Source organism: Brassica napus, chromosome C9 (genome assembly GCF_020379485.1).
Source record: "Brassica napus cultivar Da-Ae chromosome C9, Da-Ae, whole genome shotgun sequence".
NCBI lineage: Eukaryota > Viridiplantae > Streptophyta > Magnoliopsida > Brassicales > Brassicaceae > Brassica > Brassica napus.
The window spans coordinates 60722865-60741803 of NC_063452.1; the positions used below are offsets into that span (position 1 = coordinate 60722865).

The window sequence follows — 18939 nt, forward strand, 5'->3', positions numbered from 1 at the left end:
TAGAGGACACCATTTTTTTGTAAAAAAACAATCTAATAATGAATAGGATGAAGCATTGTGATTTGGCGAGGACTTCATAACATATTTATAGTATCATGAATTAGAGATTATCAAATCGATGATGTGGAGGGGTTAAATTGACGTAGTGGGATAGGTGGCCTGAGGAAGTTAATGTAAGCTCTTAATGAAATGATTCAATGCGATGTAGTTACGTACCATAGAGGAATCCTCATCAGCGCAAAGAGGGTAACGGAGAAGACAAAGACTTTGCTAGCAGAGGTGTGCCTTAAATGGGATGTGAAGAAAAACGAGATAGAAAAAGCTTTTGGGAAAGGCTTGACAAGTGGCATGATTTGCCCCTCCTATAGATGATGTGGGACTCTAAGAAGAGAGAATACTCTACTTTATTAGTATAGATAGATTGTTTATGATGAGTTGTGTGCACAGCTTTGATGATTTGTCTACTCTTATCATAAAAAGTCTAAAACTATGTTCTCTAAAAATTTGTAATCTCTTAAACTTTTGATGAAGCCTTGAAAACCTCTTTATCCTTATACTCTAATTTTGATTCTTCTACCTCTGGTTCAAGTTGTAAACCAACAATCCACCCATTCCTCTTGTTCAAGTTGGAAACAAACATTCTATTGATTAAAGTCAGATACCAAAAATCTTGGTTTCATTGTTTTGGGGGGGGGTGAATATACAATACCATTTTTGTTAATATAACAAAACCAGTCAAAGAACCAATAATCAGTGAGCCTCTCAGGATTACTTTTCTTAATGGGTTAAAGAAAAAAACTTAACAGAAGTTTCGGGTTAGTTAAATGAAATACAGTATCTTCAACTATATATGTTGATCTGTGGCAAACTGTATAGGTGAAAAATGTCTCAAGCAAAATGTAGAACTCACTGAAGTTCTGGGACACGTTAAGAAAAGAACAAGCTGGTGCTCTTTCACAAAAAGTTGAGGCAAATGGGTCAAATGGAATTGAAACTCTGTCCCTCAAGGCTCTGGTCTCTGAGTATCAAATAGAATTAAACTTCAACTTAACTATTCTTTGAGTGACGTTGGAGCTTCTATTCTATAGCAGTGTTGATTATTATTTGTTATTGCGATTTGTTGCAGCTATAAACCTGTGAATGTCTCTCATAAGATCATTTTCAGCTTAATTTAAAATATAAGCCATTTTAGAGGATGGAAGAATCCCGAGTACAATTAGTAAAATCTATAAAGATATTTAATTTTGTTTCTCGATTTTGTTACTCACACAAATGATAAGTTACCAAAGTTATGTCTTTCGGAAATTAAACAAAAAAAACTAATACAAATCACAGGGAAAATAGAAGAAATCAAAAACAGTTTTTATTTATTTATTATGGTTCAACTAAAATAAAACATCATAGAATCTACTGAGACTAGACTACCTTAGCTAGAAACTCGAAATTGTAAACGTAGACAATGTATTGGAAGAAACCAATAGTATAAACGCCAGCGCCTGGGTGGAAGCTTTGACCAGCAAAGTCGATGGCTAAAAGACCATTAGTAAAACAAAGAAAGAGAATGAGGAGACCATGTCCAATGTCAATCGTGCTAGTGAGGTGATAGATGGAGACTCCTCCGGCGAGAAACGAATAGATTGAAACGAAGACATCCACGGTAGGGTAATTGAAAGGAACATAAAACATGATCGGTAATATAATCAAAGATGTTACAAATCTGATATTTTTTAGTACAGGAGTTGTGGTTGGATCTGGGTAGCCATCGTCGAAAAATAAACACTTGAGTAACATGACAGCAAAGAAAATTGTGACAGGAGAGAACAAAACCACTCTTCCTCCTGATAAGAAGAGCAAGCCAAGGATTGAGAAAATTGTTAAACCATACCAAATCCCACGAGTGAATACACGATAACCCATTAAGCTCTCTTTCTCCAATTTTTCCCAAGCCTCTGTCATCACACAAGGGTTTTTTTCTCGAGTGATGGGATTTCTTGGGGTGTTTACTTCTGTTTCCCATTTTTTTTTTTTTTTCTGGTTTGGCTGATGGGAGCTAGGGCTTATTCCTAGTAATATATAGGGGATCGACTCCAAACCTGATAGGATAGGACCAATGATGAGGTTAGTTTGTTAAAAATATCTGACTGATAACATATCAAATCTTTTGATAAATTCAAAACATATAATTCCTTTTTTTTGTAGGGGTGGTTGAACTCGATCAAAGTTTGTGAGTTCAAAGAAAAAAAAAAGACAAGTACCGTAAAACCTCTATCTTATTATATAAAGTTTAGTTTTTTAAAGTTGATAATTGCATGATCGCGACACATAACAATTACATATTTAAGATTTTGACACGTGTTAATCTATCTCATAATTAAAAATATATATACTAAGATGTTAACAAAAACAAATTTTATTAAAAATCTTATTATATATTATTTAATATTAATTTTCTTTTTTTAAAATCCTAATGAAAAATTATTCAAAAGATTATTTGATTATAATTTTCATTCTAATAATGTGTGACATGTGTTTAAATATATAATGATTAAAATATATATAATAAGATAATAAAAATGAATCTGAAAAAAACTACTTTTAAAAATTATTTAATAGCAAAAACGATTTATAAAAAATATTTAGTAGTAATTGTTTTTGGAATTTTTCCTTTATAAAAATCCTAAAAATAGATTTGAAAACAATTTATTTACTATAATTTTTCTTTTTTAAACTTTTAATGAAAATATAATTATAAAAGATTATATTGAGTTTGGTTCTTCAAAATTGCTAATTAACATGATTGTGACACAAGGAAGTTATATATTTAAAAATGTGATATGTGTTAAACTATATCATAATCAAAAATATATACACTAAAATAATAAAAATGATTTTTCTTAAAAATTAATTATAAATATTATTTAATAGTCTTATTATTATTAATATTATTAATAATATTATTATTATTATTGTTATTATTATTTTTCATTATAATGTTTGTTTTAAAAGATATTGAAGATAGAGAATCATAAAAGATAAACATTAAAATTTAAGAAAAAAATGTTTAACAAAAACGAATTATAAAACCCTACAAGTACAATAAATTATTTAATAAAAACATGAAGAAAAACTAACATTAAAATAGATAATATTACCTTTTTAAAAGCATAATTTAAAAATATTTTGTAAAAATACTCTTATTATTTTATTATAAGTAAATAAATTTCCTTTTTTAATAGATAATTATATGTTAAAAAATTATGACAAAAAATAGCTACAAATATTTCACATCTATATTTAGGTTTAAGCTCCCACATATTTTACAAAACACAATAATATTTACATGAAAAGTATTACCTAAGTATTTTCTTTTAATTTCTTGATAAAACTCAACTTTTTATTATCATTATTACATCTTATGATGCTAGCATAAATTTTAATTTTGTTGTTATTGTCGTACATGAGTATGTGTGAATATAATAAATATGTGTTTGTATGTATAAAACATAATATATAAATAATTGAACATAATTTTTCTACTAAAAATAAAATAGTTGTATAAAAATCTAAAAAATAAAATAATTAATTTTCTTTTTAAAAGTCTAAATAAAATTGAAACGTAAAATTAATCTTATTTTTCTTATAATTAACTAACTTTATTTTTTAATAATTTAGTATTAAAAAATATAAACTAAAATCAACGTCAAATATTTCACTTGATATGATTGTGATATGTGTCAATTAAAAAATTAGATTTTGAACGTGTCAATAAAAACTTCTATTATTTTCCTAAAATATTAAATAAAAGAGATTTCTAAAATAAAATTCTTTTCTAATCTTAACCAATTAAAAAAAAAAAATTTCTTTATATCGTGACCAGAGAGAACTGTAAAATTTTATTTAATAGTAATTTTTACTTCAAAAATTTAATGATAAACATGATAATAACAATTATTCAATTAATAAGAAAAATTGTAAAAATATTAATGATATTGAAAAAGACGAATTTTGAAAATTACAACTTTTAAAAATAGTTAACATTAACTGGAAATAGTTATTTGATATAATGTTTTTTTAAAAAAAATCCTAGGCAAAATATAATCGTAAAAGATTATGTAATATTAATTTACTTTTCTAAAATCCTACAAAACTGTAACAAAATATTTGATAGATGTTTTCCTTTTTAAAAAAAGAATCCTAAACAAAAGAAAGTTGTATAATATTTTTAAGTCCTAACCAAAAAAAAATTGTAAAAATTTATTTGATATTATTTTGAAGAGAGTGTTTGATGATGAACATGATGCTAAAAATTATTTAATTAGCAAAAAAATGTAGAATTAGTATTGATACGAATTGTAAAAAATAACAATTTTAAAAATATTTATTAATAACTAAAAATAATGGGAAAATTTGGAGAAATACACTCAAATAAGATTATAATTTGAAAACTACATCATTGTCTAAATTTTTAGAAAAATACACTTATATATATATATATGTAAATTGACTAAATTGTCCAATCTTAATAGTTTTCAATTCCTAATTTATTTTTAAAAACCGATTGTGCTTTAAAAAAAATCTTTAGAGTATCTACCCAATATCTTTTTAATATATTTTAAACTTTTTATTATTTTGAAAAAAAAACTATTCAAGACGATTTCTCGTCTCATTCTCCGTATACTCCATCTCTATCTAAACAAAAAAAAAATTGTATTGTATACGAATCAAGTCATTGGCTCAAACAAATTTATAGGTGTCTTCATGTCACGTAAAAAAGAACAACAACAAGCCGAATGATAATCAGTGTTCATCTTTTTCATATTAAAAGTCAAACAAAATAAACACAGTAAATAGACACAGTAAACAAAATAAACACAGTAAACACAGTACTTAGAGAAACTCTGTGTACTGAATTATTAATATTGTTTTGTTCAGGAGCAGATGGACGAGGCCTGAGGATCTTTGATGGAAAAAGGGAGAGAGAGTTATGCTGCCATGTTTCCGCTACCAGATTCCGATCTAAAAATCCTCGTAATATTGATGGCTTGAAAAATATTATTTTTAATTGTTTATGATGAGTTATGTGCACAGCTTGATGATTTGTCTACTCTTATCATAAAAGTCTAAAACTATGTTCTCTAAAGTTGGAAACCAACTGGTGCTCTTTCACAAGTGTTTTACAAAGTTCAGTCAAATGGAATTGAAACTCTGTCCCTCAAGGTTTTGGTCTCTGAGTATCAGATAGAATTAAACTTCAACTTAACGACTACAATTCCAAGGAGAAGTGTGGGTTTCACATTGGAGCTTCTTCAATATTGAGATTCTATAGCAGTGTTATTATTTGTTATTGCGATTTGTTGCAGCTATAAACCTGTAAATGTCTCTCATAAGATCATTTTCAGCTTAATTTAAAATATACTCCATTTCAGCTTAATTTAAAATATGCTCCATTTGTTTGCAGCTTTGCTTTCTATTAGAGGCTGGAAGAGTCCTGAGTACAATTAGTTTATAATCTATAAAGATATTAAATTTTTGTTTCTTGATTTTGTTACTCACACAAATGACATGTTTACAACGTTATGTCTTTCGGAAATCAAACCAAAAAAAAACTAATACAAATCACAGGGAAAAAACGTAAAATAGAAGAAATAGAAAGGTTTTTTTTTTTATTATGGTTCAACTAAAATAAAATATCATAGAATCTACTGAGACTAGACTACCTTAGCTAGAAACTCGAAATTGTAAACGTAGACAATGTATTGGAAGAAACCAATAGTATAAACGCCAGCGCCTGGGTGGAAGCTTTGACCAGCAAAGTCGATGGCTAAAAGACCATTAGTAAAACAAAGAAAGAGAATGAGGAGACCATGTCCAATGTCAATCGTGCTAGTGAGGTGATAGATGGAGACTCCTCCGGCGAGAAACGAAAAGATTGAAACGAAGACATCCACGGTAGGGTAATTGAAAGGAACATAAAACATGATCGGTAACACAATCAAAGATGTTACAAATCTGAGGTTTTTTAGTACAGGAGTTGTGGTTGGATCTGGGTAGCCATCGTCGAAAAATAAACACTTGAGTAACATGACTGCAAAGAAAATTGTGACAGGAGAGAACAAAACCACTCTTCCTCCTGATAAGAAGAGCAAGCCAAGGATTGAGAAAATTGTTAAAGCATACCAAATCCCACGAGTGAATACACGATAACCCATTAATCTCTCTTTCTCCAATTTTTCCCAAGCCTCTGTCATCACACAAGGGTATTTAATGGTTTCCATATCTGTCTTCTCTTTTTTCTCAGGTTTTTTTCTCGAGTGATGAGATTTCTTGGGGTGTTTACTTTTGTTTCTCATATCTTTTTTTTTTTCTGATTTGACTGATGAGACTTAGGGCTTCTTGTAATATATATAGGGGATCGAGTCCAAACCTAGTATGACCAATGATGAGGTTAGTTTGTTAAAAATATCTGACTGATAACATATCAAATCTTTTGATAAGTTCAAAATATATTTTTTTGGATTTGGACTCGATCAAAGTTTGTTAGTTCAAAGAAAAAGTTTTTGATAACTACGTCTTTTTTTTATTTTGACTAAGGTCACCTCTGGTTGAAGTTAGAAACTAACACGCTAACCTCTCGTTCAAGTTAGAAACCAACAGTCTTGGTTTCATTGTTTTAGGATATAGTAACTTATTTTTTTTGCAAATATAATAAAACCATTCAAAGTCCAAGCAAAAATTTATGTAACAGAGAGCTACCATAAGATGTGCACACACTTATGCAAGATTTCAAGATGAGAATCAAAAGAAGTGGAATCTCATTGCACAAAGAGATGCAAAACACCAAAATTGTACTTGGACCACTTTGTCTGCATTGCATGCATGAAAACGATATATTCAATAGAATACAGTCTTTGGTCTATTTCTGAGACATACATAATTGTTTTCTCATTCAAACATCAAAGTGGATAGTTGTCTCCTGTTTCTTTATAGATTTCTTGACTAAGGTTTTTCACCACTGTTGGAAAAAAGGTTTCGGATCCATTGTTCTTCTCAAATTTGAATAAATTTTTTAGAACAAAGTTCGTATTTTTTTTTAAAGGAATCACAGACTCTGTGATGTCATACTAGGACTTAGCGTATCATTCTGCTTAAAACCAGAACTTCTCGTTTAGTATGTATAAAGGGGTTTAGTTACAAAACAGATTTTGTCATTGCCGAGAAAATTCTAAATTTTTTTGTTTGATTCACATGTAGGCATTTGAAGAAGCCATAGCTGAGCTTGACACACTAGGAGAAGAATCCTACAAAGACAGCACTCTCATAATGCAGTTACTCAAGGCCAATCTTACCCTTTGGACCTCCGATAAGCAGGCTACTTTCTCTTCACATATTTTTTCCGCACCTCGATTTACTTTCAAAGTCATACTTCAAGCTGTTTACTTCTTACAGTTTATCTTTCTTCACTGTGAGAACTCGCGACTTAGAGTTAAAGTGCTTGATATCGGTGATCAGATGCATCACAATAGATACATCAAATTACGTAGAGAAACTCTGTGTACTGAATTATTAATATTGTTTTGTTCACGAGCAGATGGACGAGGCCTGAGGATCTTTGATGGAAAAGGGAGATCGTGTTATGCTGCCATGTTTCCGCTATTCCAATCTCAAGATCCTCATAACATTGGCTTGAAAAATATTATTCTTAAAGTGTTTATGATGAGTATGTGCACAACTTGATGATTTGTCTTTTCTTATCAAAAAAGTCTAAAACTAATAAACTATGTTTTCTAAAATTTGCCGAAGCCTTGAAAACCTCCTTTTCCTTATACTCGAATTTTAATTTTACTAGTATCTTCTCCTCTGGTTCAAGTTGGAAACATACACTCTACGGTCTTCCGTATACCAAAAATCTTGGACTGCTACCACAAGAGTGCATACCCGTATGCAAGATTCGAGGTGAGAATCAAAGGAGACGAATGTCATTGCACAAGTGCAACTTGTATTCTTCAAATCCAAGAATATGTGTATATGGCTTATGTTGCCCTCTTCCACCCATCTACTTTTAATGAAGATCTTCAAAACAAAATTGATCTAATTTTGACAAATATGTTAGACATCTTTTTTGCGTCTAATGAATATGAAGTTCCACCAAGAACTACTGAGATCCAAAATGTTTACCATACCAATGGAATCATGAAAAATACATATATCAGTATCTTTTTACGTATGAGAATCAAATGTCGCACTAACATTTCACAACAAGATTTAAACTAACAATAAAATTGGTGATTGAAATGACATGATACTAGTCAATTATAATTGTTGATCAATGTTGGAATTAAAATGACACGATCAATGAAAATTTACGACTGAAATGGTTCGTCAATCGATGCTAAGCATTTTTAAGTTCGCGGAAGTTAGTGATTTATTTCAACCAAATTTAAAAGTTCATGTGTTTAAATGACATTTTTCGAATGCTCGTTGCTAACTAAGAGTTCATACTCTTGTGACTCTGGCGATCATCACTGCAACTACGAGAGTGACTCTACTCATGAATTTGGAGATTGTGTTCGTGAAAAATAACTTTGAAACTATCGGGATTGTTGGATTCTTTTATCAGGTCACCGTTGATGTATTCATCATAAAATACAGAGGAAATCAACATCTTTAAGAAGGTGGAAGAAAATTTTCAAGAAGATGGAGAGACCAAGAGAGAGAAGAGAATAGCAATTTTTATGGCAATTACGAGAACACAAATGTGGTGGAAGATGCCGAGAATTTGAACCTTTGGGTTTACTATCAAGAACCAATAACATATAAAATCGGTGGGAGAATCAATTGAGCCTCTCAAGATTACTTTTTAATGGCTAAAGAAAAAAAAACATAACAGAAATTCCGGGTTAGTTTTGTTTTGAAGGATATTAAAGCTGCTGATATGGCGCATATTCATTCTACTAGGCTTGGTCTTGCCCTCAACTTCTCAGTGTTCTACTATGATGTCCTCATTCTACTTATACCAGAACTCCTAGCTCTATCTATAAAGTCTTTAGCTAAACAACAGATTTTCTCATTGCCTGTTGGGGCATTCTAAATTTTGATTCTTGATTCACCTTTAGGCTTTTGAAGAAGCCATAGCTGAGCTTGACACACTAGGAAAAGAAAGCTTACAAAGATGGCTCTCTCGTTATGCGGCTGCTCCGGGATCTTGGGAGGGGTTGGGGAGTGGTATGGAACATGTTTCCACCACCAGATTTCAATCTCAAAATGACCTTAACCTTGTCTCAAGACTGAAAAAGTTGTTGAATTGTTTATGATGATTATGTGCACTGCTTGTTGATTTGTCTGCTCTTATGAAAAAAAGTCTAAAACTATGTTCTCTAAAATTTGCCATCTCTTGACTTTGCTCAAGCCATGAAAACCTTTTTGATTCTTCTATGGTCTGCTCTGGTTCAAGTTTGAAACAAACAATCTAAGGTCTCCCTTTTTTTTTGAACCACAACTTATATTAATTTCAAATCAGAGGGTTAGGTGATAGCCATAAAGGCTTCAACCTCCAACCAACATTGTTTAGCTAGACTATCCACAATGCGGTTTCTTTCTTTGGAAATCCAAGAGAAACTGATTACATCAAAAGAGCTAGCCAGCTCAATTATATCAGAAACAAGCCAAATAAACAATAGTAGCCAGCTCAATCTAAGGTCTCCTTTAAAGTTAGAAACTAACACACTAAGGTCTCCTCTCGTCAAGTTAGAAACCAACAATCTTGTTCTCATTGTTTTGGGGGTGAATATAGTAATAGCCTCTTTGTAAATATAATAAAACCAGTCAAAGTTCAAGCAACACAATTTATATAACATAGAGCGACCATAAGACGTGCACATACTTATGCAGGATTCAAGGTGAGAATCAAAAGAAGTCGAATATCATTGCACAAACAGATGCAAAACATCAAAATTGTACTTGGACCACTTTGACTGCATGCATAATTAATTAGAACACAGTCTTTGGTCTATTTCTGAGACATACATAATTGTTTTCTCATATATTACTTCAACTTTTCATTTCCCCCACCAATCTTTTCAGAGAAAGATACTGTAAACATTAAAAACTAAGAACCAAAGTTGCTCGCTCACACGTGATTCCAGTCCACCTCCACTACAAAGTTATACAAATTGTTGTCAAGTTGAAAGTTATATTTGATTTATAGATATAAAACCTTGAAATGAATACTTTTTAGCTAGGGGCATCATTCTTTTGTAAGAAACCCACCGATCCCTTTTCTTTTGTTAGGGTGTTCGCTTTACTTGTTTTTTTACTGCAAATAAACATGGTGATGCAGAGAGGACCGTAGCCAAAAAAAAGCTTGAGATTAGACTAGAGTGTAATGTTATTACCAAGTGTTCACAACTCAACCAAAAGGTATCAATCAAGACAGAAGTCATAGAAACGAGCAAAGTCAGAACAAAACTATTATTACATATGGAGCGAAACTTAGTATACACAATATGTTTTTGGGATTAGGAAGATTATATGTTAGGACCTAGAACCTTATGATAAAATAAATTATAGTGCAATATTATCTAGTAACATGACATGATGATAATCAGAGGTTGTGAAAAATGTGGAGGTCTGAGACGAATAGCTTTTGTAGTCCACTAACTAAAAGAAGTTATTTACAAGCCTTTTTCGAAATATAGTGGTGAAAGAGAGATTCGAAGTTCATTTAATCTCACATGGTTCGCTATCTACTGATTAAACATTCGCTGCATCTTAAGATTATTTAAATTGTTACGCATTTTGGTATTAAAAAATCTAAGAAATAAGAGCAACCATTAATCTTTTTCACATCCATTTTCCAAATCAATTTCCATATTTAAAATAAAAATATTTGTTTCCATGCTAATTTGAATTTTTCTCCATCACATTTCAATCTCTTTACTCTAAAGCCACATCTTCACCTATATATCAATAATTTATCATTTCTCTTTTGTTTTATCTCTTCTGACCCCAAAAATAATCTCAAAGTAAAACAAACAAAGAACAACAAAATAAAAAAAAAACAGAGACAAAATCTCTTTTTCAGTTCATTATCTCTTAATACTATAAAAACGAAAAAAATTGTAAACAGATCGGAAAAAAGGCAAACTCTATAATGTCAGAAATCGAAAGATCGAGTTTTGATGATGAGAACTCGATTACATCTTACCCAACATCGATCCTTCAAATGGGTTTTTCATCGGAGGAGGACGAAGAGACCATCAGAGAGATGATCCACAAAGAGAGGCAACACTCTCCGAGAGATGATTACTTAGAGAGACTGAGAAGTGGAGATTTGGATTTAAATGTCAGAAACCAAGCTCTTGATTGGATTTGGAAGGTCAGCTTTTTTAATTCTTATGTTGACTCGATTCTTAACTAAGTCAATGTTCAGTCACTTTGATCTGGAAAAAAGACATGACTTTACGTTATTACAGGCTTGTGAGGAACTTCAGTTTGGACCAGTGTGTATATGCTTAGCAGTTAACTACTTGGATCGTTTCTTATCTGTTCATGACTTGCCTGTAAGTTTCCTGTCCTAAGGTTTTACTTAACCTCTTTTGATTATTGATTGAAAGAGTGTGTTTATGATACTTCTTTCTCTAGAGTGGAAAAGCTTGGGCTGTGCAGTTGTTAGCCGTGTCTTGTTTATCCCTGGCTGTTAAAATCGAGGATATTAAAGTTCCAGAGTTAATAATACATCTTCAGGTTTTGTATTAATCTCTCACTGTCTTCAGTTGAAGTTTTTTTTAAAACCAGAATCAACATTGTAGTAATGATAATAGGTTGGAGATCCTTGGTTTGTGTTTGAGGCTAAATATGTTCAAAGAATGGAGCTTTTGGTGTTGAAGGTATTGAAATGGAGGTTGAGAGCCGTGACACCGTGCTCTTACGTAAGATACTTTTTGAGTAAGATCTATGGATATGATCAAGAACCATCCAGCAGAGTAATCTCCAGATCGTTTCAAGTGATAGCTAGTACAACCAAAGGTGAAGGGTCTCTCCTTCTTTTTTTTTAATTTGATTCAGTTATACATTCAACCACAACTTCAAACTAGCTTTGCTTTTGGGTTATGGGTAAAGAAACAAAGAGGATTTATGGTGGTTGGTTGTGAAAAGTTGTGTAATGTGTGGACAGGTATTGACTTTTTGGAGTTTAGAGCTTCAGAGATTGGTGCTGCTGTTGCACTTTCTGTTTCTGGAGAACTCCATACATTACAGTTTGACAAATTCTCCTTATGCCCACACCTTGATAAGGTAAGAAAAGTTCACTTTATTATACTTATAAAATTGGGTGTTCAATGTCATAATAGATAGTGAAGGATATGGAAACATAGATATAAGCATACATTCATTGCACATTGTATGTTTGTGCCCCATGTTTGAATACATACCAAAACTAGGTCCAGTATAGACCAGAAAAAACTGACCAATTCAATTATAGTCGTCAGTTGTGAGCCCTCGTGACATACTCACATGTTTGTATTCTCATTCCATATCTGATGGGTTTCAACTACAATCAAACTAGATGATGATGGGGACCCAAAAGAAAAGTTGTGTCCTCAGAGATTATATACGTTTTCTTTGTCTGTTTTTATGTCTTGTTTCATATTTGTTTGGTGTGTGTGTAGGAGAGTGTGAAGAAGATTGGTGAAATGATAGAGAGAAATGGGTCAACTTCATGTCCACAGACACCACCCAGTAATAATGCAGTCTTACAATTTAAGACTCTTTCTACTTCTTCTGTTTCCTCCTCTCTCACTTCTCTTTCTTAACTTCTCTCTCTCTCTCTCCCCTTTTTTAAAAGTGTCGTAATTGAAATTTTGATAAAATAAACAAAACAAACATAAAATTTGAAGAGTTACTTATAAATAAACGTGAAAATGTGTTTTTTCTTTGTGGAACTATGAGAGATATATATAAGGCTGCTTTTGCTTAGTTGGCTTGTTTTTTGGTTCCCGCCAAATATTAAAGCGGGAAACTAACCGACTCGGTTAAGCGAGAGTTGACTTTCTCTACGAACAAGACCTTTTAAAAATGGCTCGTAACATCGTAATGGGCTTACAATTTAGCCCATCTGGATAATATATTTTGTTTTATTCTGATCTTCTGTTATCACTTCAATCAGTCGAAATCCATCGGTTATGGGTTTCCGATTGAGGCCAATTTGATAGCATAAGACAAAATGGATTAGTGGCTGACTAATGAAATATTTGGAGATTAGGGATTGGTTTATTACTTTTTTGGCCGTAACCTGATATTTTCCTTGATAAAGCATTGTAATCATCTAGTACAGCAGCTAAGTTGTACACTCTTTATGATTATTGATTAGAGGGCAGATTAATACACTAATCATTAAAACATAAGTTAATTATTTCACTTCTGTATTGACATGATTTTTAACTCACAATCAAACTGGTATGATAAAAACCACTGCTTATATAAACTGATCAATCAATTAATTAGTAAATGAATTAAATTAATATTCAGGTGCAATAACATTTTAGCTTATTTAGAGCTTCTATAGTTATAGTATTTTCTGGGGAATAATGCATTGTATTTTCCTTTACACATCAAGTGGCAATCACCTGAGAGCTACGTATATGATTCAATGTGACCCCAAAAACTCAAGAAAATACACTTTACAGTCTGAATCATTGTCCAAATAGCCTGTAAATGTATCAGAAGTATTCTACACTTATTTTGGCTGGTGTTACCTTGTACTATATATTAGTCAAAATATTTAAATCCACTGACAGCTATGTCCAACGGGTATATTAGCAATGTCCAACGGTAACAACATCAATAATATTCACAAAACCTAATCCAATGATCAATCAGGTCCGGCACATGGGATTAATGATTAATTACGAGTTTTCAAATTTCTTTAAAAGAAAACTTAAGAGTATTATGCCAAATACATATATACTATATATATAGTATAAAAGAAAACAAAAAGGGTCGTTGCTGTATATACAATTAAAAAACGGGTGGATCAAGTAGACAGAAAGACATGCGAAGTTGCAACTCCTTGATTCTTGAACTAAACATGTTAGCTGTCTCCCCACATTTGCCACGTCCTGCATACAAAGTTGCCTAACATAATTATCTTTGAAAATCATATCACTACAAATTTTGGAACCTCTCTACAATTATATTCCCCAGCCAATCACAGCTCGCTGCGTCAAAAGCTTACTCACCTACTAAAAATTAACTTCTCCTAATTTAACATTTTTAATCCATGGTCTGTGGATTGTATAGTAAGCAAAGTCAATATAATAAGGTGTCAAAACTTCATCCGCCTAATATTTTGGTATTCATCTTCCATATGTTATTCGGGTTGCCTTATAAAATATGTTCATTAGCCATTATCAATATATGTGTTACAAAAACAAAAAAAAAAGACATTATCAATATATGTAATAAATAATGGCCTAACTATATATATATATATATATATATACTTTTTTGGCCCAACTATATTTAATTCTGTTGAAAAGAAACAAAAAAATTAAAATATTAATGCCTCGGCTTTGGAGAGAAGACTACTCGGTTTAGGAACCCCCATGTTCCAATTATGCGTTTGCATGTTAGTCTGCAGGTTCTATTTTAAAATATATAATAAAAATTAGTAATCTCGGTTTAAATAATTGAAATCATTCTTAATTCCCTCCCCCCTCTTTTTATACATCTCTTCCATTTTCCTCACACTTCACATCTTTCTAATAATCTCATAATCTCTCTCACTCTAAACCAGAAGAGGAAGCATTTTCTAGAGAGAAAGACTAAAGAGATGGTTTCCAAAATGGTCCAAGTTTTCTTGATAGTGGCTCTCTTCGCTACATCAGCCCTCGCTCAAGCCCCGGCTCCTACACCAACCATCACTCCTCCTGCCGCAACACCCCCTCCCGTTACAACTCCTCCTCCCGTAGCTACTCCTCCACCAGTGGCCACCCCACCACCAGCCGCAACCCCAGCCCCAGCCACCACTCCACCACCAGCCGTGACTCCAGCTCCCGCCACCACTCAACCATCAGCCGCTCCTTCTCCTTCTGATGTTCCCGCCGCATCTCCACCGGCTCCGGAAGGTCCCGCATTGAGCCCAGGCAGTCTTGCTCCAGGACCTTCAGATGAAGCACCTGCCCCGAGTGCCGCTTTCTCCAACAAAGCTTTCATCGCCGGAACCGCTTTCACCGCTGTTATGTACGCCGCAGTTTTCATTTGAGATTTTTTATTTTAAAAGTTCACAATCCTCTTTCTTTTTTTTTTGTAATTTCCCCCCAATTATTTCAAATCCTTGGTGTTATGTGAGAATTTCATTTTTTTTCGTATTTCGCTACTTGATCGTTCAAATTTGTATTATGTGTCACGTGTGTCGGGTCGTGGAATGTAATTCGTGGTGCGTGTAATTTACCATTGGAAGGGCTTTAAATGGTCTGTCTGTGTAGAGGTGGAAATTTGTTTATGTAAATCTAATGACAGATTAATCAAATAATTTCATTATTCGTTCGTTTTAGAAGAATAAAAATCTGTAACACTAAATGCCTTTTGAGTACATTACACAAGGCCCATTATAGTTGTGATATGATCCAATTAGCCCATTTACTTTATTCCAAAAGTTTAGTAATTCGCACGTGATTGAACTATCTATCGAACTACTAATCTTCAAGAAGTTTCGATCATAAATTAAATCACCACGTTGATGGCATTGATTTTCCAACTGGCAAGGCCATGGCTCCATCTTTGTCCTCGCCTTTTAGCTGTGTACTCTGTTTGATCGTATTCATTTACTTCTCAATAATAGCTTCTTCTAGCTTGTTAGAAACAACAGGTACAAAAAAGTTTTTATAACATTCCGAGTCGTGATATATAGAAAAAATTAAGATGATTGATTTGGCTATATGTATCACTAACATTGATTTATTTTTTATGTCACACATCCGTTTAGAACTTCAAAGTTAAACGTGTTTGGGCTAAAGTAGTGGAAGGATGGATGTAGAAAGTGATTCGCGATACCGTGCGACTGAGGCCAAAGCAAGGAGAAATGTCGGGATGAGGCCCACAGGCCGAAAGAGCGGGCGTAGGTGGCCCATTGGCCGTAGGCGCTCGGGACGCTACAAGTGGTATCAGATCTGGTTAGCCATCTCGGTTCTGACCCGAAAGGCGTCTTGAAACCTGTCGTGGGGCGCAACGAGGGCGTTGCGTTCTTTGAGAAGGGATGAATTGTAACATCCCGAGTTGTGATATATGGAAAGGCTTAAGATGATTGATTTGGTTACCTATATCACCAAAGTTGACTTACATTTTCTGTCACACGTCTGTTTAGAATTTTAAAGTTAAGCGTGCTTGGGTTGGAATAGTGGAAGGATGGATGACATATCGGGAAGTGATTCGCGATACCGTGCGAGTGAGGCCAAAGCACGGAGAAAGGTCGGATCGTGATTGCAGAGTCAGTAAACAATGATTTCAGACCTTTGAAAAATTAACGTACCGACCGTTAGAGAGTGGGGCGTGGATGGCCCATTGGCCGTGGACAGTCGGAGCGTTACAGTTTTGTTTTCCAAAAAATTTTGATTGGTATCAGAGCTCCAGGTTGATTGGTATCAGAGCTCCAGGTTTCGAAGGTCGTTTACAAGAGGAGTTGTAACTTCGATCAAAACATGGGAGACGATTCTCAAGCACGTGATAAAGGTCTTGAGATGAAGAAGGACATACGATGTCCGATGCTAACATCGACCAACTACACTGTATGGTCGATGCGAATGAAAGTGATGCTTCGTTTATACAAAGTTTGGGATACAATTGATCCAGGGAGTAACGATGCAAAGAAGAACAATATGGCGATTGCTCTAATCTTTCAATCAGTCCCGGAGGCGCTAATACTTCAGATTGGAGAACATGATACATCGAAGAAGATTTGGGAAGCTATCAAATCCCGTAACCTAGGTGCTGATCGCGTGAGAGAAGCAAGGTTACAAACTTTGATGTCTGAGTTCGACAAACTGAAGATGACAGACACAGACACGGTGGATGACTACGCAGGAAAACTTTCAGGCTTAGCATCGAGAGCAGCCGCGTTAGGAGAGATAATGGAAGCATCAAAGCTGGTAAAGAAGTTTCTGAAGGGACTTCCAAGAACGAAGTTCATTCACATCGTAGCTTCGTTAGAACAAGTGTTGGATCTAAATTCAACGGGATTCGAAGACATTGTTGGGAGATTGAAGGCTTTCGAAGAACGCATCAAAGAAGAAACCCAAGATGAAGATCAATCGAAGCTAATGTTTGTAAAGAATGATGCACAAAGTCGTGGAAGCCATAGCAACTCGCGAGGAAGAGGCAGAGGTAGAGGTTATGGTGGAAGAGGAAGAGGACAAGGAAGGTCTAATGGTTCTGATGGTCATAACAAAGGAGGAGAAGCTTCAGACAAGACCAAGAAGGACTACTCTAAGGTTAGATGTTGGCGATGCGACAAGATGGGGCACTTCGTGTCACATTGTCCTACATGACCAAGAGAAGAAGCTAACCTAACGGAAAAACAAGAAGCAGATGCATTATATATGCATGAAGTAGTATTCCTCAACGAAGAGAGAGTGTTTCCTAAGAGGTTTGATGTATCTGATGGAAATACGAGTATATGGTACCTTGACAATGGTGCAAGTAACCATATGACAGGCAAGAGAGAGTTCTTCTCAAACCTAGATGAGAGCATCAAAGGCAAAGTCAAATTCGGTGATGGATCAAACGTCGAGATTGTTGGGAAAGGTTCGATCACGTTCATCGGAAAAACAGGGGAGAGAAGAGCACTCAAAGATATCTACTACATCCCAAGTCTTAAACACAATATCATAAGTCTTGGACAAGCAACCGAGATGGGTTGTGAGGTCAATATGAAAGAAGACTTACTGATGCTGAAAGATCCCCGTGGAAGGCTATTAGTACAAGTCGCAAGGCAACCAAACCGATTGTACAAGACGCCAATGGAGGTTGAATATCCGAAGTGTCTTCAAATACAAGAAACTGATGTTACATGGACGTGGCATGCACGGCTAGGACATGTGAAATTTGGAGTCATGAAGAATATGGTAGACAAAGAGATGGTAGTAGGGATGCCTCAGGTGATACACGAGAAAAATGTGTGCAGCGCCTGCTTAGTTGGGAAGCAAACTCGGAATTCTTTCCCGCCTAAAGCAAAGTATCGAGCATCACACGCATTGGAGTTGGAACATGGTGACTTGTGCGGTCCGATATCACCATCAACACCAGCAAACAATAGATATGTATTTGTCTTAATTGATGATTACTCAAGATATATGTGGACGATGCTGCTAAGAGAGAAGAGTGAAGCGTTCGATCGGTTCAAAAAGTTCAAGGAGTACGTGGAGAATCAAACGAAGCTACAACTCAAGACTTTTCGCACCGATAGAGGAGGAGAGTTCACATCTTCTGAGTTCATTCGTTTTTGTGAAGAAAACGGTGTAACTAGACATCTCACCGCACCGTATACACCGCAACAAAACGGTGTGGTTGAGAGAAGATATAGAACACTAATGGAGATGACTAGAAGTTTGATGAAAGCTATGAAGATACCTAATCAGCTATGGGGAGAAGCAGTACGTCATTCAACGTATCTCATAAACCGCATTGCTACAAAGGCTTTGGAAGACAAGACTCCATACGAAAGCTTGTATGTTAAGAAACCGAACATTGAGCATCTAAGGGTCTTTGGATGTGTAGCTTTTGCAAAAATCAACAGTCCTCATCTCAAGAAGCTGGATGATCGATCAAGGATGGTGATCAACCTAGGCACAGAGCCCGGCTCAAAAGCTTATAGACTCTATGATCCGGTCGCGAAGAAGATAGTTGTTAGTAGAGATGTAATCTTTGACGAGAAGAAAAGTTGGGATT

The 18939-nt window shown here is 34.1% G+C and overlaps 2 protein-coding genes across 2 annotated transcripts; both read left to right on the forward strand.

Annotated features, from left to right (window-relative positions):
• The first annotated feature begins 10971 nt into the window (after positions 1 to 10971).
• Positions 10972 to 12972, forward strand: LOC106403058 (cyclin-D4-2). The gene is made up of 6 exons (XM_013843900.3): positions 10972 to 11374; positions 11472 to 11558; positions 11641 to 11742; positions 11820 to 12024; positions 12173 to 12291; positions 12666 to 12972. Exons 1-6 carry the CDS (start codon positions 11150 to 11152, stop codon positions 12807 to 12809), a joined length of 882 nt encoding a protein of 293 aa, XP_013699354.1. The 5' UTR covers positions 10972 to 11149; the 3' UTR covers positions 12810 to 12972.
• A 1748-nt stretch (positions 12973 to 14720) lies between these two features.
• On the forward strand, positions 14721 to 15373 carry LOC106405192 (classical arabinogalactan protein 4). The gene has a single exon (XM_013845777.3). The coding sequence runs from the start codon at positions 14828 to 14830 to the stop codon at positions 15257 to 15259; it is 432 nt and encodes a 143-aa protein (XP_013701231.2). The 5' UTR covers positions 14721 to 14827; the 3' UTR covers positions 15260 to 15373.
• The last annotated feature ends 3566 nt before the right edge of the window (positions 15374 to 18939 follow it).